Source organism: Vipera ursinii, assembly GCF_947247035.1.
Source record: "Vipera ursinii genome assembly, chromosome: 2".
Taxonomy (NCBI): Eukaryota; Metazoa; Chordata; class Lepidosauria; order Squamata; family Viperidae; genus Vipera; species Vipera ursinii.
This window is the reverse complement of record NC_139513.1, coordinates 118,801,707-118,827,928: the sequence shown is the minus strand read 5'-3', so window position 1 is coordinate 118,827,928 and position 26,222 is coordinate 118,801,707. Positions and strand designations below refer to the sequence as shown.

The following is a 26,222-nucleotide window of genomic DNA, read 5'->3' as shown; positions in this document are numbered from 1 at the left end:
GGTGGTGAATGGGATACTAAAATAATACAAATTGGCACATTTAATAGAGTTTATACAGGTTACAAAATTTATTCTTTTCTTAGCTAGAATTTAATGGTGAGTAAATGTTCTTTTGGCCTCTTCTAAGTTTACTTTTACTGTTTTGATACTGCAATGGAGACTCACATTCCTCTATCAGAAGAATATAGACCATAGGTTAGTTGTTTTAGTGTCATAACCTCCAACTACCCAGCAATTGCATATGTAAAATCCTTTGAAGATCAGTTACCCCAGGCTGGAGTCAAATACTCGTTTCTCTGGAAAATTCACTCCACTTGACCAGTCATCCAGGCTCAATAACTTCTACTTTATGCCACTATGACCACTCTCTATGGGGCTTCCTTTGAAAAAACTTCAGTAGGTTCAGAATAAAATGGATAGAGTCTTAGCTGGTGAAGGCCAAAACAGATTTAAAGTAGTTCCAGTCTCCTTTTGCTTTTGCAGGCTTAAATAATCAACACACACACATACGCACACAGGTTGACCTATAAAACTCGATGCCAAACCATATAGGGCATCTCAAGGGCTGTCATCTGAAAATTATATTCTCAGCTGGCTAAGTTCAGGAGGGATATCTGAGATTTAAGACACCTTTTGCTCCCTGGCCTTACAATGTCTTCAGATCCATGTGCCTGATGTCAGTTGATACGTCCTTTAAGATTCAGAGGAAATCTTTTTTTACTCAGGAGATTTAGTATATTTAGCTGTTAGCTATCTTAAGTCCCAATTGGGGAAAACAGGTTGCAAATATCTCTCTTGCTCTTTGTCACACATACACACTAACACCAACCTAAAATTGTATTTGTACCCTTTGTTTAACTGTTTACTGTTTTATTTTTCCATTTATCTGTTCTATATTCTTTTCAATATTTTTACAAACCGGCAAAGAAACCTTGCTGGGAATGATTTTATGAAGAAGCAAAATAGAAATACATTTTAAATACATAAATATAGGGAGAAGTTTATAGAAGTAAGGAGATTCCGTAGATTTGTCCCTTGAATTTGTTTGGCATCTGAATGTGAATGGACAGAACAAATATTTGCAGATGGAGGATCTCTACTACAGAGCTTTTATACTATAGCGGTATTGAAAATATGGCATAGAAATTAAAGCTCAGCTGTTTTCCTTCGCTCTTTGCACTCAGGATGGTCACCTCATACTTGATTTATGAGTATAATTAACTTTCATTTGGATATAGCAAAAAAAGAGTTTTGGGGTGGAGGTTGTGCATCACACTATTTTAAAGCTAAGGTTTGGGTTAATGTTTTGATTCCTTATTGGTGTGACCATTTTCCCTCCCAAAGAACAAACTTCAAATAGTTGGGGCTGAGCAGACTTTCAGGTGTTATGTGTGTCCTACAGGCGTCGTGTTGGCCTGTAAGTAAGTCTGTTTCTCGTTGCTTAGTCCTTTTAGGATTGGCGTATCAAATATTTCTAGCAGAATCAGCACAAGTGCCTAAGTTTCCATCTGATTACACTCTCCCTTTCTTGTCTCACCCTTTTATTGCTCCTCCCTCGCTCTCTGTAATGTTGAAATGTCGATGGTAATCTCTTTGGGGCAGGACCATTTGTGTGTTTACTTATGATGTTCTGCAAAGCAGCGTGTACATTATTGGTGCTGTATAAATAGCAAGTACAGTCAAGCTTTTCCATGATACTCTGTGTCAGCATATGCATTATGGTATTACTATTGCTAACCTAATTAAAGATTGTAGTCTCTTGCCCCCCCCCCCCACTCCAGACTCTTTCCCCTGAGGGATTATTTTAAAATATCAAGGATATTTAATATGTTTGCGGTAAGAAGATGGGTGTAGTATAGCCAGAGATGATATTGACAAATGATGTCAGGAAGTTACTTTGGGTTAGCTCGTAACTAGAATGAGTTTTGGGGGGAAAAAATAAGAGCAAAGCGGTAGAAACAAAAAGGAGGGGTTGATAGCGTCCCCTGCTAAATGTCATTGTCTTGCAATCAAAGGAGAAAAGAAACAGCAGGAAGGAGACATCTGTGTTTTTTGCATCAGTTAGGAAAACTGTCCTACTGTTTTTTTAGTGATAAATATAGAAGTGAACGTGGGGATTCTGTTCCATGGATGAGCATATTGGTGCTGACCTACATTATGGGTGGCCTGCAGTTACATAGACTTACAACCGTTTGTTTAGTGACAGTTCAGTTACAAGAGCACTGAAAAACGTGACTTAAAACCCTTTTTAAAAAAAATATTTAGATAATTGTAGCATCCCCATGGTCACATGATCAAAATTTGGACACTTGGCAACTGGCATGTATTGTTGACAGTTGGAGTGTCGCAGTGTCATGTGATCCCCTTTTGCAACCTTCTGACAAGCTACGTCAAAGGGGAAGCCAGATTCACTTAACAACCGATAACTTAACAACTGTAGTGATTTACTGAAAAACTGTAGTAAAACAGGTTGTAAAATGGGGCAAACCTCACTTAACTGTCTTGCTTAGCAAGGGAAATTTTGGGCTCAATTGTGGACATAAATCGAGGACTACCTGTATAACAATTTGGTAATGACTTGTTTAGGAAAGGCAACTGGGGGGGGGAAAAGTATTTTGGCCATTCTCCCATCTCTCTCAAAAGAGATGAGAAGACTGAGACATTTTTATATTCTAGTTGCACCATCTCAGGTGGGAAAAAGTAAATAGGCCAGCTGCAGAAGGATTTTAATCCTTACTCCACAGTAGGGAAAAAAATACAGGTATTTTGCAGGGCCTTTTCTACTACTAGGGAGCCAATTGCAAGGGGTTGGGAACTCTAGACATAGAGTGAGGGATTAATCATTTCCTCTGTTTCTGATGCTTTGACTCAGCTCAGCACAAGGAGGAAAATGGGCATAAAAGAAGGCCATGGCTACTTCTCAAGTTAACATCTGAAGATTAGTTAAAGGTAGCTGAAGAAGCCAAGAAGTTTGGTAGAGATTTGAAAACAGAAGGAGGGCAAAGAAGAATGACGGGCATTTTACCAAGAAAGTAACATCTAGGCAAACTGGAATTGATTAGATCAGAGACTCTCAATACATTTTGGGCTCAGGATCCCTTTACATTCCTAAAAATTATTGAGGACCCCAGAGAACTTTGGTTTATGTGGGTTGTATCTATTAATATTTATTCTATCAGAAAATAAAACTCAGAAAATATTTATTTGGCTTTGTGGACTCCCTTAAAAGGTCTTGGGGACCCCCAGGGCTCCCCAGAACACATTTTGAGAATCATTAGTTTGGATGAATCTCAGCTCACTCTTGAGTTTTGCTTTTCTCACACTGAGTGAACTGAGAATGTTGGCTGCTAAGAATAATAAAAAGTGCCATTTTAGACACATCCAGATTAAAACAAAGAGAAAAGCACCATCAATTCAGTTGCAAAGATGGCAAAATGCTAACATGAGACAAAAACAAAAGGCCCAGCCAGTTTTCTTTCTTTTCAGACTTTAGGATACACAATAATGGATTGAAGTTACAAGAAGACAGATTCTGTTTGGGGTGGGGGGGTGAGAGGGAAAAATCCAATAGTGAAGGCAATTACTATGAGAAGTAGTAGGGTCCCTTTTACTGAAGATTTTCAGGTTGAGATTAGGCAGGTATCAATCTGAGATGTTTTAATCCGGTTAAATCTGCACTGAGTAAGGCATTGGAAAGGGCCAGTTAGGCCAACAAGTTCCACTCTATCTAAGACTTCTTATTTTGGATTTGAAAAATAGGAAATTCAGAATGTGTGGAGGCCACATTCATCTCCTTAAAGATAGATAAGCTGTTGATTTCTGGGAATGCAGTTTGGAGCCACAAACCCTTGGCCTTTTTATAAGTAGATAGTTAATTGATTAGTCTTACAACCATATAAAAAAAAATAACAGGATCTAATTCCAGGGTGTAAAATAGATAAAAGGAAATGCAGTGGTAAATACAAAGAATCAACATTCAGAAAAATACATTACCTTTACTGGATACTCCAATCTGTTTGATATAAGGGGTTCTTAGCTCAACCGCTTTAACTATAAACTTAGTGGTTCTGCTTACACTATATACATTAGAGTCCAGGAGGAAATAGGACAATCTGTGATTCAGTTCCCAATGGGCTGTTCTTTCAAGCAGGGATGTTAAATATCTAAGCCTAAAAGGGGCACATAGGTGACAATCAAACAAAACATGACAGATATCTTTGAAGGCTTGGGATATCTTTTTTAATAGGTCATTTTATAGGAATCAAGCATATGTTGGTGCAAGAGGAGAAGAAGTCTGCTATCCTACCAACCGATCCTGCTTTGATTTCAGTAGATTGATCATGGGGCTATACAAACTGCATTTGGTAGGATGCAAGGGATCCGAGCTTGATTGCCTTGCATAATTCACAGTAGGTAGAGCAGGAATGATATAAACGGATTTGACAAAGGCAAATGCTTTATTTACCAAATAATTTTCTCTGAGAAATAAGTCAACAGAATGCCTTTAATCATACTTCCTGTATGCTTTGAATGATCACCGTCCAGCACAACCGCTTATTTGCTTTATTATACCAACCTGCAAATTGTGTTAAAAAAGCAATAGCATATTGAAGTTGCTGAAGAGGCTCATGGACTGTGGCCAGAGACCATTAGATTGATAAATAGGAAGTGGTGCAAGCTACAATGAATAATTTAATTTATACGTTAGAGATGGTGTTGAAATCTCTTCAGCCACGCTTGAATCTTTTCCTTTGAGTGCTGTTCAGATAAATGCTCTGCACTCTGCAGTTTCATGTTATAAAGGTCGTATCCTGCAGCTCAACAAGACCAAATGCACAGTCAAAACCTGGAAGCCAGTGAGGAGCTCTGTGATCATTAATGAGGGGGGAAAAATACTCTCCTTCCATGGATGACAACATCCAAAGCCAAAAGAACAATATCAGGAAAACCCTTTGCATAGGCCAGATGTCACTGAAAATGTCTTTCTGGATAAAGCCAGCAAGTGGACAAACCAATCCATAATAATCTTGGAATTAGTGTTGGCTTGGACCTCAAACTGTGTAGTGTTTGCTTTCTGTTGAACTGCAACAATTCTCATTCCAACATTTGCAAACCTCTGTGGTTCAGAATGACATTGTGTTTTGCAAAACATTTCCTGAATGTTAGGGACAATGGGAACTTGGTGTGAAAAGAACAAATTCCTTCTATGTAGAAGTTCAGTTTGCCCCTTTGAACAACTGAGCTTTGCAGAGTAAAAAGATCTTTTATGGCAAATACATAAAAGTATATAGTGCACCTATATAAGGAAGGTTGTGATTTGATTGCAGTTTTGTGGGACATAGCTGCCAGATGCTTATAGATCAGAAACTTCAAACATTCAGAAATTCATTGGGTGAAAGGGCCATACTAGGCAGAAAGCAAGCTCATCTGCTAATTTATGTAGGAATCCTCAATTTTCTGAACTTTTAAATTTTACCCTTCAGTTATAGTGTATTCTGGAATTGGGTTAGTTTGGTTATACAGCCATGGTGGTGCAGTGGTTAGAATGCAGTACTGCAGGCTACTTCTGCTGATTGCTGGCTGCCAGCAGTTTGGCAGTTCGATTCTCACCCCCTCAAGGTTAACTCAACCTTCCCTCCTTCTGAGGGGGAAATATGCTGGCTCTGTAAACTGCTTAGAGAGGGCTGTAAAGCTGTATATTATTGTTACTATGGTATTGGTCTCTTCCCCCCCATTTTGCTGGGTGGCTCATCTGCATGTTTACATCTTCCTTAAACAACTATAATTAGTCATTTTTTGGTTTGTTCTAAATAGCTGTCCTTTTTAATTCATAAAGGTATTTTGTTTTACAATACATTATGCAGAGTTGCTTCAGGTTCATATGGTTGTTTTCTCACGTAGATAGCGCTAGCACAATGTGGACTTACGAAAAGTCAGTTGAGTAACTTGATCATTCTGGCACACATAAATGCTTTCACACAAGAAATGCTAATTAATATTTCCTTGGTTATTGGTGCTGTTGGGAGTTTTGCAGTTTTCAGGGCAAGTTCCAGAAATAAAGGTAACTGTCTGTGAAGTTTGTGGGTGTCTGTGTGCATAGATACAAATGGATATGTGTGCCTGTGTGAGAGAGATAAATACAGACATAGCAAGCTCAAGGCTATTTTTCCCTATTTGGACTACTTTACGTGTTTCAGTTGCCTGGTGTTAAAGAAGACTTTGCCCTCCTTGGGCAATTAAGCTTATTTATGCAAGAGAGGCCAAGCCTAGTTTTTCTGCCTATTTAGACATAGTTCTGCCTTTGGTACTTTGAACTCTTGGCCACGATGGCTGGACACTACAGGAACTGCAGCTCAATATATTTGGAAAAGGTTGGGGAATAGAGCAACTTTTGTTAAACATTTCTCTTCTTTGTAGCAAGAAAAAAAAATCCTAAAGAGATCTATGGTTGACTAGCCATCCTATAAATGTTAGTGTTGATGCCTTTTTTTGGTGCCACGGAACTCATTCCATTGAATTGTTTTTGTTGATGTTTGAATAGGGCAAACAGGAAGGTTGAGTCACATATGTGGAGCATTACGCAATCACTTCTGCTTGGTTGAAACCTCTTTGTTGTGACAGGGTCCATTTTTCCTACTACTTCCAGGCTGGCCAAGTAGATGGAAAGGATGGGGGTGGTGCAGTTGGGGCAGGCAATCTGTCCTTTTCATTTTAATTACTTTCACAAGCCAGAATGCCAGATTTATTCCATACAAATGAAGTGAATTGCCTGGATGGCATGTGAGATGCCTTTGCTCATCAAGTGCTACCTGTAAGGGCTTGCTGGCGCTTTTTAATCATATGTTTTAATCCTCTATTTTAATATAAAATTAAAACGATTGAGGAGCAGGGTTTGGACCAATATTTCTCTCTCCTCCAATCTTTTGTTAATGTTTTTCTTCCATTGTAATCCAAGGCAATACACGTAGTTCTTCCTCCTCCTGTTTTTCCCCACAACTCAGTGAGGTAGTTTAGCTTGAAAGACCATGGTTGGCCCACAGTCATCTGGTGAGCTTTTATTTTTGAATCTAGCTCTCCTTGGTTCCATATCAGCTTAATTCTATATCTCTCTGGTATTTCTATATTTCTTTCTTTTTTTTTTTACATAGAGAATAATTCATATTTTTTTTCCTCCTAAACCTGGCCTCACCATTTCCCCACCTCCCACTGGAAAAAGGAGGTGTAATGTCACCAATTTTATTTTATTTTTAAACACATCGTCCTAGCACCGGTCTTGAAATTGAGAACTACAGTAGAAAAAGTGTTTTTGTGTTTGAGAAGTTATAATTAGAATGAAATGTTCATAGCTTACCAGGAAGTAAAGAAGCTTGTTGAGGGAAAGACTTCTGCAGCCTTTTGTTTAGGCCTCTCCAGAGGATTTGTGATGATGCAAGCTGCTGGCTGAATTTGTTTGTACATGGGAAGGAAAAGCAGTCTGATGCTTGCTAATATGATTAGTCTACATATCACAGAGCTGGTGTTGTTTTTTGTTTTGCAATATCAAGTTGTTACATTACCTTCTGGCTCAGATCTAGTCATATATCCCTTTCCTCCACTTGGCTTGCCATGAGCAAATCACAGTTTATAAGGCTGACTTACCAGAACCATGGTTTAAGCTTGCAAGAGCCCTTCAGATGAAAGGCTACTATAAAATAATATGTTTGTAGATAAGATAATTTTAGATAGCCCATATAATTTAAACATCCTTCAATCTTTCAGATAAGTTGAGTATCCATAATGCCATGTTGTCAAGGGCTTGTGGGATTTGAAGTCCATCACATCTCTGGAGAGCCTTAGGCAAGGGAAGTCTGTTTTAGCTTATTCCACATATGCAACAGATTATTTTACTTTAGCCCGTCATCTATGCCCCAACTTCAACCCACATGCATTTACCTGAAGGGACATAGCTGGGAAAGAGAGAGAGAGAGAGAGATCATGGATTTGACTGGTTGCAAGAAGCTTCTTTTGTTTCTAAAGTTAAAACACAGCTGCACTTTTTGTATTTTGTTTGCACACCTCTTTATAGACCCCACCCATATGTATATATTTATGTCGATGTATATACCCAAACAGAGGCGCTGTATAATGTAAAACACTTCCTCTTTGATGATGGATTGCTCCAAGCCCAGTTATATGTGAGGTTGGTGGGGAGGGGGGCACTGGGGAGGGAAAGGGGGAAAGAGTAGTGAGAGATTGGTTGGAACTCATCCAGTACAGCAAGATGGAGAAAAGCCAGCAATGGCTTGTTTTGTAACTGTTTTGTTGTGGTAACGTTGCTGCTCTGTCGCTATGCTGCTGTTAACGTGGCTTGAGGGGGGGGGGACTCAACTGTATGCATGCAACTGTACTTTGAGTTTGATGTTAGTTTTTTTTAAAAAAAAATACTATTCTATTATTGCTGGTTGGTGGGAAATGGCAACACGAGCCCCAGAGTCTTCCTTTTGTGAAGTAAGGCTAAAATGTTTGCATTAAGAGGATGTTTGCCCAGAATTTAAGCTGGCAAATTGGTACCGTAAAGAATAACAAAACATCAAAGAACTAATGGCTATGCACCTTTAAAACATCACTGAAGAAATGGGATTAAACATGGCTAGAAAGCAAGTGGAAGGAGTTGGCCCATTTTGGCCGATTTGAAAAAGCTGAGCAGGATTAAGCCTGGGGGGGGGATCACCCAGTGGGAAGGTCTCTGTGAAACCTGAAGGCTACAAGTTAAGATGAGGAGTAAAACAACAACAACAACAACGACAAGCAAATAGAGGAAGACAGTGGCAAAGCACTTCCATATTGCTGCTGGGAAAACAACATGGGCCTGCCCCTAAAGTCACAAGACTGTCAAGCAATGCCCTTTGTCCCATCTTTTCAGTCACCTAGAGGTCTTCCTTATGTTTGACCTTGAAAGATCACATTGTGAGTTTAGCTTGGCAAAGGGTTGGATACCAATCCAGAATATGGAGGAAGGGTAGAGGAGAACCTAATCAGGATAAACTGCAGAGGTCTGCAGCCTTTGTGATTCCTGAAAGACTTGTCCAAAATACAGCCCCTGCCTGTAACCCCAGTGTGTGAGGGGACCTGCCTCCTGACTGTATTAGAGATTGTGGGCTATGTTACTGCTTTGGCTGCTGTGTATTTTATTTTATTTTATTTGCATTTGTTGTAATTGTTTTGATAGCTTGCCATTCAGAATCACATGTTGAGATGAATGACTACATCACTTGATTTATCACACACACACACAATTATAGCATAGCATATATGTATGTGTGACACACACGTACACAAATACCATGGTTACTGTAGTTGCATTTTCTCTTCACTTTTAGAAACTGTCCCCCCCACCCTTATAAATAAATACATACAGACACACATAAACACATCCAAAAGTTACTGAAAATATACTTTGGGGGCCTGCTTGAAAAGGATTTTCTTTTAAAGTTGCCAGTGTGGAATGAAAAACAGATCCAGGTTAAATGTACTTGGCAGCCAGAGTATATGTTTTACACATTCAGCTGCTTGAGATTAGATACTGGTGTTTAATCTCTAATGAAGTCACATTGGGGGAGGAATAGTGTGGTCTTTGTTTTAAAAGAACATTTTGAAATACAATGTTTCCTTAATTCTTTGAAATCGGGTTTATTTGTAGAGTGATTTGTCTACTTTCATATGGTAACTATAAAAGCAGAGATATTAATATCAATATGCTGTGAGGCAAAAGAATAAAGGTGCTAACAGGGTGGATTTGATTTAAATCACAATTTAGATCATTTAAATCCCTAGTAAAAAGGCTTGATTTAAACCAATTCGATTTAAATCATAATTTTTAAAGAGCAATTGTCATCTCTGGCTCCTCCTCTGACCCGCTGTTGACTCACCAACAGTCCCATTCACTTTAATGGGACGGCTGGTGATGCGCAGTGACAACAACAAGGTGAGGGACGTGGTGGACATCAGGTGAGTGGATGCCCACTAACAGGCGCTGCCATGATGGGTCTGAAATGACAGGTACTCTTTAAATGTTAGGACTCATTCTTGCTGGCAGTTAGATTCTTTAATATTATTTGCAAACAAAATGAAGGTTTCCTATTTAGAATAATAAGCTGTCAGGTTAGTAAAATAGTGATATCAGAACTGTTTTTTTAGGTTGATGGGCTAATCACACATAGTTGGAGAACTACTCAAATTCTTTTATTTAATTAAAACATTTAAAGCCTGGTACAGATGTCATACAGTTTTTAGTGTACATAGATTTGCGAAACAGTGGAATAAAGGAATATTCCTGAATTTTGTTTTATGCTTTTATCTCATGGTTACTGTGAAATTGTGTGAATGCATCAATGCAGTCTCAGCTTGCAGAGCTTGGATTCATTGAATGAGTTTACCAAAAATGTAAATATTGCAGAACATGCAACATCATACTATATAACTAAGCTCCATTTCATGCTGAATAAACTAAATTATTAATGTATCTTAAATAGAAAACTATATTTAGATAGATTTTTACTCTGAAAGCATTTTATTAAAGTAAATTTGATTGAAATGAAAAAATCCAATTTAAATTTTTTTAAAAATCCATTTATTTATTTTTTTTAAAAAATCATTGATTATTATCCACCCTGGGTGCTAAGATTTCATTTAATCTTAAACAAATGTTAAGGTTGCAATTAAGCTTCATCAAACAGGGTATTAGATCAATATTCTTTTTTCTACAGTACTCGTGTCATTATTCTCAATAATGTACAATTATTTTGTAATGTTAACATGGCAGGGGGACATGGTTAGATACAGAATGGAATCACATCCTGTGGCCTGATGTAAAAAGAACCCAAACATCTGCTTTAATGAGCCTGTACTTATAATGACAGGAACATTAGAGAAAAACAGCTTGGATGGATGGACAACTGGTTGTGAGACAGAGGGCGGTGGGGGAGAGAGATTGAGATTGATTTGATGAATAAAAAATGAATCTGTGTGGTCTGGATCAAAATGATAGGTTTGGGTATACAACTTTGAAAGAGTTAGAAAGAGAATGTACAATGTATAAGGACTCTGTGAAGCACCACATGTAAAATTGGTGCTGGAAGGGTCAGTTGAAATAACTTGCTTTAAGGCAAATTTCTCTAACCCTCCCAAAATATTTGATCACTTTCTTCATGGATTTTCACCTGAAAGTATGAGGATTTTATTTTTTTAGAAAACTACTAGCAATTCCAGTCGCCTTTAAGTTTATAAATAAGTTGATTATCTCCACAGCCTGAAGCTAGATCAGTATAACAATTCTTCCTTTACATTATGCATGGACAATCCTTGGGTCATATACCCTCCCTTCCCAGTCACACACCAACCATAGTCTTAGAACTGTGCTGCTAAACTGATGGATTGATTATGTGCCATCAAGTTTTCAGTTCCTAGTGACTGTGTAGATAGATGGCAAAATGGCTGGTTTCGCCATTTTTCCTTTTAGTGAATGAATGAATACACACACACATACGCACACCATGCATATATCTAAGCTTGGGGAAATCCCAGGGTTTTCTGACGTCTAGAACAAGTTAATGCAAAAATCTCAATTCAGGATACTACTGGTAGTGAGGAACAGGGTGACTAATCCCAGAACACACCTATTGAAGAAAAAGTTACACCCTGAAATGTTTTATATGACCAAGGACACAAAATAAGAAGACTTTTTTATATACTGTCAGCTGATGGAAAGCTGTAGTAGCTGTTACTCAACTGGACGGCAGGCAAATGAGCGCCAGTCTGTGAGTTTAATTCATGAAAGGATGTAGGGTTCCCCAGCTTGTGTATAGAAATGATTATGCAGAACATTTGCTAAGTAAATGAAAACATACAGAAGCCATTCCCATGGTATGAAGAAATTGCAGATCATATCTTTGGAAAGACAGTGCTGGACTGGTTGACAGAGTTGCTGTTTAGGAAATACACTGTTGTGTAAATAAATGGGTACATCTCATTATGCAGGTGCATCATAATGGGTGAGCAAGGTTTAATATGCATCCATTATTGGCAGGCTTTCAGTCTCTTGGCTGGAAGAGTTTCAGGGAATGTTTTTTTAATAGGGTTATGGAATGGGCACACTTGCTCTCCTGTACACCACTGAATGTAAATGACTGGTGAGCATATAAGCCCAGTGACATTTCAACCTGTTTCATTTTATAGGAGGAATGAGGGTAATGCATGGGGTACAGTGATTTGGTACAGTCCTTCTGTGTCTGTCCTCTAACCCAACAGATTCAGCTTGTGTAGTTAGGTACCCAGAATGAAATGGTAGTTTTCTTAGTGTGCTGCTCAAGCTAACATGTCTCCTTGGTGCTCTCTCACCTTAGCTGCTTTCTTGCAGATGTTACATTACCCAAACTAGGTAACAATCATCAGCACTGATGATGTTACCTAGTTTGGGTAATGAAATGTCTGCAAGAAACCAGTCAAGCTCAGAGAACACTACGGACCGCTCATTTCAACCCTGAGCTACACATATTCTCCTTTATTGGTAAAATGGCTTGGGGAGAGAGAGGATCTCATTTATAAAAAGAAAAAGGAAATTAGGAAATGGAATACAGCAGGTCTACATTCATCCTCAAAAACAAAGGGATAGCTTGAGCATAGGGAGGGCTTGTGTGTGTGAATTTCACCCAGCAAGGAAGCTAGATGAGAACAATAAGCATGTTGTGTAACAGATGTAGACTGGGAAGCCTCCATCTTTGATGTTTCAAGTTGATGCACCTCTGAGGTCTTGAATGTAGCTTTTTAAAGACAGTGAAAGGGCATTGAAGGCTCTGAACACTTGCCAGGGTGGTATCTGACCACTTGCCAGCTGTGCCATCAGAACAACAATGTTTCTAAAACAGCGTTGAACTACCCAATTAGAATGTAGCGTGAAAAGCATGGTGCTCCCAAAGAGTTGGAGCGAAGGCATTAAATCCTGAGGTGGGAGTATTCGGGAGGAATCTGCTCAATGCTGGAGGGGAAGGCAAGGGGAGTGTTCAGATCATGCTTTTTTTTTTGTCCTGAACCAGAAAATTATAGCCACCTTTTGCTTCCACTCCTTGATTAATAATTCCTAACATGTTTTTATCGTACATTTATCAATACCCAGCAGTAGATTTGTACTCTGTGCTTTTAGCAGTCTTAAAGCATCTTCTTATTTTGGGTGTATTTTTATTTCAAGGTATCCCTATCGTGGAATGGCTTTTAACACAGAGGTCAGGCACAAAATGAACCTCGGCATCCCGATTTGAATGACAGAATGCAAAGAGTGTGACAGGAAAGATGGTGTACCCCCATTACTGTAGTCATTTTATGGTTGTCTCTCTGTGGACAGTTTCTTCAGGGAGAACCGTAACTGCTGCGATTGATTCTTGTGGCAGCTTACAAATTTTTTAACAACCCACTCTCGATCTTTCCCCTACTGGAACGATACTTTTATCATGAATTGATTGTCCTGGTTGCTAACCTTTTTTAGGACTAAATTTAGAATGGAAGGTTCAGACCACTCCAGTTGTTGAATTCATCAGAATTTCTGTAGCCGCAAGAGTGTCTTTTTAGTAAAACGGTTCCTCAAGAGAGCATCTAAGTGGATTGCAAAGTAGTAGGACGAAATTGGAGTGTGCACAAAACAGAAAATCTCTTCTTTGAAAGCTGAACTGATTGTACTACAGACTTTCTGCTGAACTCTCTTGGATTAGCTGCAGTTTAACTGGGGGGAAAAAAACCTGGACTCTTGGTTGTTTTAGCAGCTAGCAGAAGTAACATTTAGCAGACTGATTTTACAGGGCAAAGAGAATAAGATGGTGGCTGTCAGTCCTTCTTCACATGATCTGTTCACCACCCAACCTCCACCATCTTCTCAGGGTCTTGCCTTCCCAGCTGTTGCTGATATTTCCCAAGAAAACCCCCTCCTCCTCCACCACCACAGAACTTATTTCCAGAACAAAAATGTTTGAATTGCTTTCTGTGTGTGCACTGAAACACCAGAGACCACAGGATTTGGTTTGGGTCATACTATGCAAAACTTACTGTTTGGTTCATTAATTGGGTCAGAAAGGGAGAGTTTTGTGCAGTCCTAGACGATCAGAAGATCGGCAGTTTGGTGGGTCGAAAGTGCCGTGTAACAGAGTGAGCGCCTGTTACTCATCCCAGCTTCTGCCAACCTAGCAGTTCGAAAGCACGTAAAAATGCAAGTAGAAAAATAGGGACCACTACGGTGGGAAGGCAACAGCGTTCCGTGCACCTTTGGCGTCTAGTCATGCCGGCCACATGACCACGGAGACGTCCTTGGACAAGTGCTGGCTCTTCGGCTTTGAAACAGAGATGAGCACCGGCCCCTAGAGTTGGAAACGACTAGCATGCATGTGCGGGGGAAACTTTACCATTACCTTAGACGCAGTGAAGATACCATATGATAGGCAGAAAAATGGATGGGGCAATTAATTGGGAGTGTTCGTTATATGTGTAATTCCAAACACCACCATATCTTGCAGTTTCTTATCTCTCAGAAGTAACATTTCTTTTTGAGAGCTGGATGGGAACAGATTTGATTAATCAAGAAGTGTGTTGCTGAGCATCCAGGGCCGGAAGGGATGCTAATAAGTTATAATAATAGTGCAAGGGCAAGTCTAGGAATTCCCCCTCCCGCTAAGTGGAACCTGGTTATGATACAGAACTACAAGAGGGCAGCCTTCCACATAGGAAAATATAAGTGTCGTGGGTAAGAGAGAGTTTACTCATTGGTAATGCCCATGACTGTAAGTCACCAGTTCTACTGTAACTTATTTGTGTTTAGTGGAAATTATGCAAAGTGCATGCATTAATGCTCATTTGCATACTTTGCTTTGATGGCATCGTCTATGGGACTTTTTTTTCCATTTGGAATTATGTCAGCAGTTGTGGGTCTGTGAAAATTTGCAGTAGAATTTACCTGTACACTTTTCCTTGTGGCTAAAATATTTCTGTGATTTGTAATCCATGGAAATTTCATCAGTTCTATCCAGTTGCAGAAGACATTTACCTTTAACTTCCACTGACCAGCCAGCTTCAGGAACACCTGCAATTTATTTATAATCTGGGCAGCAATATTTAACTCTCCTCTGATGCTTGATTATATATTGATTAGAATCTAGCTTTAGTGTGAATGCTTTTGCCGTCAATCCCTCTTGCCTCCCGTATTCATTATAGAGAGTTTCAGGCTTCTTTCAAATTGAAGCTTTAACCTTAAACCTTCTTGCCGTAAAAGTCAGGCTTGACAGAAAGCTGGTTTTCTCCTCCCTCAGCGGAAGAGTAACTGTGTTTTGGAAACCCTGCTTGACTCTGTCTCAGGTAAAGGAGCAACATATGCCTTTGAGTGCTTGGGCTGCTCTTTGCTGACTATTCATAACTTTCACAGGCTTGTGAAAAAGTATGCATGAGATTGCTCTTATATTATATACCGTATTTATCGGCGTATAACACGCACCGGCGTATAACACGCACCTCATTTTAAAAAGAAAATTGCAGGAAAAAAACCTTAAATTATATTGGCGTATAACACGCACACATCATTTGCCCCCTATTTTCAGGAAGAAAAAGTGCGTGTTATACGCCAATAAATACAGTATATCAAGTGGAAGGTTTTACCGCTTTGATCAGAATTAGATTGGTCAAGGAGACAAAAAAAAGGTTGATAGGCTAAGCTGTTAGTTCTTCTACTGGTTTAAATAAGTGCTGCTTGCTCTTCCTTATTATCGATGCTGTAACATAGCCTGGTACTCTTTCCTGCTGTTAATTTTCCTTTCCTTTCAATTGTGCTTCTCAGGAAGAAGGCTTAGATGATAAACCTAGCAAGTTATTAGCCATCATGTAGAGCCAGTTTATGACAAATCATCTAGTAATTTCTGAATTGCTGCTGCTGCTACCTTCTACAGACAAGAGATAACCTCCTCCTTGATTTGGAATATGGGGGATCCACAGTTAGTGTCTCCTTTCTCTCTTCCTTTTTCACCCAGGGAAGTGCAGGAGACAAACCACATCCTACACCATAAAAAGCATCTTGCCAAATTAGGGATCAGGCTATTCAACCACAAATAAGATAAAGGGCAGCTCACAGGCTAGTTGAATCAATCTTAAAAAAATGTTCCACCCATTTACTGACGATCCCATCCTTTGCTTTGCTTATCAAAATACACATGGGCAGGATTCATTGCCACCCGTCTAAGCAGTGCTAATACGCGCTGTCCCTTCGCTCCTTCCGGCGCGATCTTAAAACATTCTTTTTCGAACAAGCTGGCCTGGTCTGACGGGATGGGGTTGGGTTTTTAAAATTAGTTTTTAACTTAATATGTATTGATTTTATGGGCATGATGTTTAATGGTTTTTTAATTTTTGTATTTGATTTTTATTGTGTATTGCCCTGTTCACCGCCCTGAGTCCTTCGGGAGAAGGGCGGTATAGAAATCAAATTATTAAATTAAATTAAATTAAATTAAAATCATTTTCAGCATCTGCCTTTTTAATTAGGGTAGGGAAAGAGTAATGAAAAGAATGGTGTAAGAACTTAGCTTTTACTGTTATGCTTATTTGGGGTTCAGTTTCCACTAACAAATGTGAAATACGTAATAGAGGATGGTGGTCACACTGGATTGATTTTAACGTGGAACAGAAAGTTATAACTCTGTTTACTTGAGTTAGGTGTACAAGGTTAAGAAAGGAGTTTGTTCTTCAGTTTTCATAAAAAAAAATCCTAGGTTTGAGTTCTGGAGTCCAGACTTTGTTGTTTTGACCTGCTTGATTGAGCTAGAACAGGGGTGTCAAACTGCCAGCCCGAAGCGGCACCCACCCCAGCTCCGGCAAGGGGAAAAAAGTCACGATACGTTGCAACATGTCAGGTGACGTGGTGAGTTTGACACCCTGAGCTAAAAGATATCATGTGTTTGGCAAGAGAAAACTACTGAATCATTGGAGAGTTGTTGGGACTAGTTTAAATACTGTTTCTTATTGCCCTGAGTGTGCCATATTGGTGCCATGTTGATCAAGTGATGGAATCCTTAATTATAATTCTGTTCTTCTGTCTTCTTCAGATGTGTACACCCAGCAATACTCCAGCCACACCACCCAACTTCCCAGACGCTCTAGCAATGTTTTCCAAGCTGCGGACTTCAGAAAATCTCCAGAACAGCAATAGTCCCATTACGTCCATGGCATGTTCTCCTCCAGGGAGCTTCAGCCCTTTCTGGGCCTCTTCGCCTCCCAACCACCAGCCTGCCTGGATCCCTCCTTCATCACCCACCAGCCACAATCTCCACCATCATCTTCATCATCAGCAGCCCATGTGGCCTCCTGTGTCTCAGCCAACACCCCCCCAGCAGAAAGCCATGGCAGCAATAGATGGCCAGAGATAAGACTTACAACATTTTTGGAATGGGAAAGAAGATGGGGCAAGGGGGGGGGGAGAGAGGATATGACAAATCTTGAGGCATGGGAAATGGGAGGGGGCATTTTTTTTTCTCTGAAGATCGCACTGGAATATTTTATAGTTGTTGTTTTTTTTAAATTGATGCTATGTCATCAGTTATCCCCATGATCCTTTTCTTCTTTTTCTTCTTCTTTTCTTCCCCTATCCGCTCTTCAGGAGAGTTAATAACTGGTCTCTTCTCTTTTTTTAAAAAGAAAAAAAATATATAACTATAATATATAAATATATAAATATATCTAATGTATATACATCACAGATGAAAGCAACGTAATTGCAAAGATCCAGGTGGTATTCTAAGAACGCTGCTTGGAAAGAGAGGCAGCTGAGTTGAAGACAGAATAAAGGTGCCTCCTTTGAAACGTGTAGGGTGTGTAGGAGGGCTCAACAATTTGTGGCTCTCTTGTTTTTGTTGTCCTCCTCTTTTCCCATTGGTTCCCAGGGGTGGGGCAATACCTGTAGCAGCTAGAGGGTTGAGGGGCCTTGGGAAAAGAGTCATTGAAGGAAGCCAGCCATGCCTCCAAAATTGTAGATGCCCTTGTCCTTGTGTGAAGAGACCAGGGCTGGAAGAAGTTGCAGCTGAGACATGGGCACTTCAGAGGCCTATTTGGCAGAGGATTATCTGCTGAAAGAATCCAGCCTCCCCTCTCCATCAAAGTGGGGGTGATTTTTGTCGTTTATTTGATGCTGCAGAGGCTGCTCCACAGACTTTTTCTGTAGGCCACAGGGGAATCTGGAAAGAATGAATGAAATTAGGGGCAAGATGCCTCTGCTATTAGACAGTTTGGGGACTTTCCTCTTCAAACAGCATGTTTAGTTTGGCCCACAACTTTGTGTACATATAAGTCTATTTTTTTGCTCTCATGTCTTGGGCAGGAATATGTGCACTCTAACAAAATAATTTTGATAGCCAGCTTTTTCTCCCTGCGCAGGCTGGATTTCTCCCCCCACCCGCCCTTGTTGGTGTTGGTTTTTTTTCTTTCTTTTAAGAAGGGGAAAGATGCTCTAACGTGAGTACAATTTTTTATCTACACTCCCTCGTTGTGGCCTATTGAAACTTTCATGATGGCTGCAACAGGTACATCCCAAATCACTGAAACTTGTATCTTACCATGAACTGAAATATTTTCTTGCCCTACTTCCCTCCCTCCCTCCCTCCCTCCCTTCTTCTTGGAAAAAATTTCCCCCTTCAACTCTTGGGCTGATTCCCTTTAAAAAGGACAATGTTTAAGCATTGGGGAGGGTTATCCAGAAGGGAAACCGCTTAATTTTTCAAAGGCATATGCACCACGGAGAGCTATTACAGAAGACGGGTCTGTTGAAGGAAGGCTCCTGAACGCTCCCTTCAGACCAGTGGCAGGCCAAGCATTGAGGTTCTACATTTTTTAGGTTTTAAAATCAGAATCTTGCTTAAACAGGTTGAAGGTTTTTTATTAATTTAAAAATAAAAAAAACACTTTTTTAATCTGACTGGTCCTTGTTTTTTGTCCTTTCAATTAATTGTTGCTGGAGATCCTCAGCATAAGTCTTATAATTAAGCATTTGTAAGAAGGCAACATTGCAACTGCTGGCTTGGGTTTGTGCAGGTAAGCCAACAGTTGTCAGTATTATATTTGCATTCCGTCAGAATTACCATTGCATTGCAGATTTAAAAGCAAGCAAACAAACAACAGTTTGATGCCACATTCTTTAGCCTAAGCATTTTAAAAGAGCAGTCCGCCCAGGAAGTATCAGGAAGAGCTAACGGTAAGAGAAACTGCACAACCCAGAGGCCCAGGGGGAGGAGTGGCACTTTGCCCTTGTTGAGTTGTTGGGTTTTTTTTCCTTTTTCTTTTAAAAAATTTCCTGTGGTTCAACCAGGAAACAATATATGCCACCTCCAGAGCTGACATAATTCTTTCCCCAGGTGGTCTAGAATGACATCTGGTAGTGATTGAGAGCTTCCCTTAGCAAAGGGTGCAGGGGGTTGCCTTAAACTTCCTGGAGTATTAAAAGTACTAATTTCACCCTTAAAACAACGCTTTCGCCCTACCTACACCACTCAAAGAAGAGTGGTTGGGTTTGACAATTTCCTCAGGGAGTACTTTGGCTACAATGTACAATGTAGATGCATCCATATGTTATCAGTGGTCTACCTCTGACTGAAAAGGATCTTCTGTCTTTTCAGACCAGTGGCATCTCAGCAATTCTGAGAGGGCATGAATGGTGCTGTCAAACCAGCTGCCTTCACAGCGGTGGCCAATCACAAAATGCCTTTGTAATGGAAAGCAAAAAAGCTTTTGAGTTACCATCTCCCGTTTCTCCCCCCACCCCTCCACCCTTTCTATTTTAAAAAAAATCCTTGTGGGAATTAGATAGGGCCCGGAAGCATTGTTGAAAGTGCAGGTTATGCTTGAGCTGTTGCTTTGAGTGTGCCAGCTTCCCGTACCTTACTTTTAATTCTGATGATTTAAAATTTGGTAGAGAAGGGATTTTGGTAAGTGCCAAGGATCTTGTTGGCAGGCAGACTGTTCTCCCCAGGCAGCATGTTGATGTCCAGAGGTGATAAGGTTAGAATAAGATGTGAAGAGCCAGGTTCAGCCATGGAGCCACTCAGCCAAAGCTGAATTTCGGTAGTAATGTTAGCATTTTGCCTAATCGCCTTATGTCAGTTGAAAGTTGATTTTGATTACCTGGATTTAACACAAAAGCCTGACAACATGGGTTCAAAGGCAACAGGAATAGCTTGATTCTCAGCTCTGCTGGTCTGTGGCTTGAAATGAATGCGATCAACAGTGAGCTCATCTTGTAGGCCAAGCAGGCTGAAAGCTGTAGCTTGTCTAAAATGTGTTTGTAGCATCTGTTGCCCATATGCTTCAAGTGAAAGGTTTTGCCACACAACATGGGGCAGAAAGGACTATTTTCTGTAATTGCATATTTGTTGACATGCTTCTTAACTTACATACTCTGATGTACATTTTTCACTTGTTCTGTAATTCAAATTAGGATTATGGGCATGAGAGAGTGGTAATGTGCTCAGAGGTATCTTCTCTAATTCAAGGGTGAGAAACTGCCAGCCCGCAGGCTGGACGTGTCATCAGGAAAACACGCCCACCCCATTGCTGGCAATGTCGAAAAAGCTTCAATAACGTTGTGCGATGTAACGTGATGTCGCGAGTTTGACATGTCTGCTCTAATTCATGGTTTGCTTCTCATATCAAAGACCATGCTGAACTTATATGGCTTCCCACCCACAATAGAGAGCTCTGATTGTGCAAACTGAAGATCTTCTGCCTTGTTGGGTACAGAACAGCTACTAGGGTGTTAGAAGCAGTTAGACTGACTTGAATAACCCGATTCCTTCTGCACATGCACACACCAACACATGTTTCAAATGCTTCAGTGGATATAAAATGTGAAGGAAGGGGACTAACCAGTAGTGTTTGTTACCATGATAATACAGAGCTTTGGACTGTCCACATATCTTTAAAGAAGATGTTAGCTTATTCCACTCACAAAGGAGATTCAGGATGAATCTTTGTGTCCAGGCTCAAGAAGCCGCTGATAAATTACAATGCAATATAGCATGTAAGCAAGAGTTAACTGGGCAGCTGTTGCTAATGTACTGCTTCTTGCTTCTTGCAAGCATCAGTGAACAGCTGTGGCAAAAGGTATTTTGGGAAGGAAAAAAGAATGGGATTGGCTGCTTGTATTATAAGAAGTTTGGCTTCTGTCTGCTACACTTGGGTGTCTTTGTTGTACTTTGTCTAGGGGTAAAATGGCAAGGATGGTTTTAGTCATTCAGGCTTATGCTGTAGAAATAAATTTTCATTTGAAAAAAATAGAAATATGTAAGTGTTCGAAGAAATTTCCAAGAATATACATATATCGATGGGACTAAGTGATGCAATATAAAGTGCCTCTTTTAGGATGCCAGCCAGCCAAACAATACCGTTGGCTGGCATATCCCATTCTATGCACCTAGCCGGATTTAGCTGCATCCTTCTTCCCTTTAAATTTATTCTATGTATTGTGGTCATTTCAGACCACTTTATCTCATTTGAGGTATCTTCCATCTATTGTCTCTTTCTAAATTTTTTTTACCTCAGGGTTCTCTGAAGCCTACTAGTTTCTGTCTTCTATTTCTCTTTCCCTGTCTCTTGCATTTGAATTTCTATTAGAATAAGGTGCTACTGCATCCAAATGGTAATATTATGGCTTTCTCTGCAAATCTTGCTTCAAGTACTTGTGTGTGTGTGTGTGTGTGTGTCAAAAGAATCTTCCTTACTGTAATATTCAGTGTCATAATTATGACGTTGTGGATGGGGGAATTCATTGCTGAGAACAATTTCCTGGAGCTTTTAAGTTTGAAATTCTAACTCAACCTTTTAGAAGTAGGTGCATTACAAGACAAATATATTTAGAATTACACCCTATCAGATTTTTTTCAGCAGGCCTCTAGAAGCTTCAAAAAAGTACTATAGAACAGAAGCCCCAACATCAAAACCAATCGATTGCCAAGTGCTGGACATCATTCTTACAACTACGAGAGAAGAAGTTTGCTAGGTAGCTAGAGTTGATAGTTAAACTTCAGAATAAGTGAATGTGTGATAAATGTTTATGGAATCGATCCTGCAAGGACAAAATATATGGGTCTGTGTGGTTTACGGGTAGTCCTTGATTTACGACAGCTTATTTAGTGACTGTTCAAAGTTACAACGGCACTGAAAAATGTGACATGACTATTTTTCACATGACCACTGCAAGCTATGGTCACGTGATCAAAATTTGCCCCGCTTGGCAGCTGGTTTGTATTTATGACGGTTACAGTGTCCTGGAGCTATTTGATCACATTTTGTGACCTCCTGACAAGCAAAGTCAATGGGGAGGTCAGATTCACTTAACAACGAGATTACTAACTTAACTGCACTTAACAGTTATGGCAAAAAAAAGTAACAAAGTAGAGCAAAACTCACTTAAATGTTTCACTTAGCAACAGAAATTTTGACTCAATTGTGGTCATAAGTTGAGGACTACCTTTATTTTTTCAAAACAGTTGAAGGTTTCTATTCATCAAGGCAGAGTGGTCAGAGTCCACTTGCTTTGGGTAACACCAAATCAAAGTTTAGCACCTTCTGAAGAAAAGCCATTGCTTCCTTGGTTCAGAGATTGATTGATCTGTTAAAGAATGGAAAACTACTGTCACTGTTTACACTTGTAAATACAGACATTTTGTTCAGATATTGTGCAACTGGAAAGAAATTAGTAGGGAGAACAAAGTGCTTTCGTGTTTTAAATAAGTTAGAAGTGGCATTCCTCAAGAGTTAGTCACGGGCCCATATTAGGAAATACTTTAGTAGTAACCTGGGTAATGGCGGTAGAAGCCTTTTAATTAAACTTGCTGATGGCGCCACAGTCACCTGCATTGTCAATATAGATAGGGATCAGGCATAAATGCAGTTTGACCTAGCTGATGTTACGAGCTGAAATAAGGGCATAAAGAAAGTACAGTCATGAACTGGAAATCATGTGCTAGGATTGGCTCATTTTTTTAAATAATTTCATTGGGTTTTAAATAAGGAAGTTTAAAAACTAATATTTAACATGATGGAAGGAAAAAAGGAACAAACAATGCGAAAAGTACAGGGGGGGGAAGAAAAAAATTGTTTTTGTTCTAAAATAATTATAGGGATAAATTTAAAGGACACTCTATAGTTATAATATAACTCATTTTTTCCACTATTCTAATCATCAAACCCATTTCTTTTTTTTTCCTGTTGTGTGCAAGTCCAAAAGGGGTTTCCAATAGGCATTAAACTTAATTAGTGTCTTTTCTCTAATCAGGGCTATCTGTTGAGTCATCTTTGCAAATTCCATCATCTTCACCATCCACTCTTGGCTTGGCTTGGATCTTTTAGGGGAAAAAAACACCTTCCTTGTGGTGACAATGCTCCAAACAACAAAGACTTCCTAGCCTTTTAAATACGTTGCCCCTTGATGAAGTAGGATTTTGAGTCTGAAAAATAAGTCTGTCATTCTCCTCTGTGACTTATTGAGGTGAGTTTTGGCAAAGTAGATTACTGTGACCACCACCATTTTGATCTAACTTGCAATAGGGACAGCTTACAGGTCGTTGTAAGAATTCACAAAATGGTATAAATGTTTTAAGCGTTCAAAAGCTGTGTATTGACCTTGTGTGTGCTTTTCTCTTGTTGGTACTTCTGGGGCACTTCTGGTGGAGACTTGGTGTCCCTATAAAAGAGCAGGAGTTGATAAAACATTATGAAACCTTGGCTGGATATTTGATCAAAAACCTGTGCCGAAAGATACGAGAGGGGGAGGGGGAGAAGCTGAAAAGTAAGCTGACATCTTGGCTGTGCTTTGGAAACAAGTCTAAAAATAGCCTTACAGAATGTCAACCAATAGGAAGCTGAAGTGCAAAGTACCCAATGGCTTCAAGGATGGCACTTGGTAACATTTTCAGCGATCATTAAATCTATCACATCCATGGCACTTCAGAAACCTGGTCCCAGTTGACTGGTGTGGTCCAAAAACTTGGCGTCACACCTGTTTCATAGTTGTTTGGCAGGTGCTGCTGTCTGCCCTTATATGGAAGCCTTTCATTTGTTGCATAAGCTCTGATTGAAGCCTACCACAATGTTGTTTCTCCTCAACCTGCTGTGTAGTGTAGATTCTAGGAAACACGGATCAAGTTCCTTACAAGAAAGAAGGCTTCCTGGGTTTCAGTTTATGTTGCAGTCCATATTGTGACAGATTCTACGAAAGTTATTTGGAGCATAAGATTTTCACTTCCCAGTAGCAAGCCAGCCTTGTTTTGAAGCTTGTCTCTTCTTTAGCATAAGGGTCAGGAGGATCCAGACATACTTTTTGTTTCTTATGCTATAGTTGTGTTCACTTTAATTTATATTTATTTAAACCTTTTCTTTCAATGTATACTTGGTCTATTTTAATTTTTTTAAAGAACAATGGGAAAAATAAACAAATATGAGAGCTACATCTTGTTGATAAAAACAAATGGTATATATAGAGACCTTGCTACCTATATGATTAGTTACCCCATTTTTATGGGACGTGGATCATGGGGAAGGATTAAAACAGTTCTGTCCTAAGCATTTAGCTACTTCCATATACCACAATGTAGGCATTATCAGGAATACTGTATTTTATGACTGGCTTTATATTTGATATGGAGTGGCCATAAAGGTTCTGAATACTGTACACAAAACAGCTGAATGTATGGTCATTCTTTCAATGTGTATTCCAATCCTTTCCTTGGGACAACCTTTGTTTGCATGGATAAGGGTGCTTCAGAGAGACAGATTTGTTTAGGATCCAATCAGGGTTGTGTCCTCCTCCTCTGCATACTACATTGACTTTCTTCAGATTTAGTTCACACATGCAGATTTATCCTGGGAAACTTTGCATGTGATGTATGAGTCATTGGAGATTAAACACTGTGGGTACCATCACTGTTTCCTCAAACACTATCTTACACACACATTCAGCTGTGAGTCACAGAGAAATAAAGTTGTCTGCAGAATATGCATGTAACCCTCCCTTTGATTAATTCAACCTAAAGAGCTGATTTTTTGGAGATACATTTTGATTGCTCAGAATTATCAGGCAGCTGTCTCTACACAGTCGCAACTGACACAACTTGAAAGATGACACTCTGTGTAGGCTTTCCTTTGTACAATGCCTACAATTTTTAATTTATTTTTTGCTCCTTTATGTCTAGTATTACGGTAACTAGCAGATTCATGATTGATTTAACCAATGGCCAAGTCCCCTGTTCCAAATTCTTGCTTCTGTATTCCAAGGATCTTAACCCTTCTGGCTTTTGCAAGGCAAAGGTCTCCTGAAGTGGCTGTGCTTTGCTCCCAGGTTCAGGGCTTCTTGCCAGAGTGCAGTATAAATAAAAAGAAAATCCAGAGCTGAATCCAAATACATATTCTATATGCCATATTCTGATTTTTTTTCTTTCTATAAAATAACTGGATTTTTTTGTTATATAACTTACCTTCGTACCTGTTAAAAAGAGCAAGCCCACTCATTTGCAGATACTTTACTTTCCAGAGTATGTGTTAGCCTTTAGGAAAGCCCAATATACTGTATTTCTCCCTTTTCTAGCACATGTTCAGGCCATAGAAAATCGGTCTACTGAAAATAGTGTAAATCCTTCCACTCATCCTAAATACCACCCATTTGTCTTTAACCAATGAACTGAAGGACTACCAAGAATACTGAAATTAATTCAGGAGCAAGCAAACATTACCCTGGTTGCCTGAATGTTCCTGCTAGAGTACAGTAGAGTAAGATCTGTGGCAATGCAAACACGGAATAGATTAAATTCAGCCATAGTATAATTTACACATACACTACACACACACACACACTCACACACACTCAAACACACATATATATGGGATGCGGTGGCTCAGTGGGTTAGGACGCTGAGCTTGTCGATCAAAAGGTCGGCAGTTCGGTGGGTCGAATCCTGAGTGCTGCATAACAGAGTGAGCACCTGTTACTCGTCCCAGCTTCTGCCAACCTAGCAGTTCGAAAGCACGTAAAAATGCAAGTAGAAAAATAGGGACCACTACGGTGGGAAGGTAACAGTGTTCCGTGCGCCTTTGGCGTCTAGTCATGCCGGCCACATGACCACGGAGATGTCCTTGGACAAGCGCTGGCTCTTCGGCTTTGAAACGGAGATGAGCACCGGACC

The 26,222-nt window shown here is 39.7% G+C and overlaps 1 protein-coding gene across 3 annotated transcripts in view; it reads left to right on the top strand.

Moving 5' to 3' along the window:
- Positions 1-26,222, top strand: part of UBALD2 (UBA like domain containing 2) — a 52,297-nt gene that overhangs the window by 9,302 nt on the left and 16,773 nt on the right. For 2 of the 3 annotated variants that reach the window (XM_083354997.1, XM_083354998.1), the window contains exon 3: positions 17,106-18,962. The exons of the other annotated variant lie outside the window; for it this stretch is intronic. In XM_083354997.1, the coding sequence (XP_083211123.1) occupies positions 17,106-17,426 (321 nt within the window). In that variant the 3' untranslated portion in view covers positions 17,427-18,962. Of the gene's footprint in view, positions 1-17,105; positions 18,963-26,222 lie in introns of those variants that run through there. 3 annotated transcript variants of the gene reach the window in all.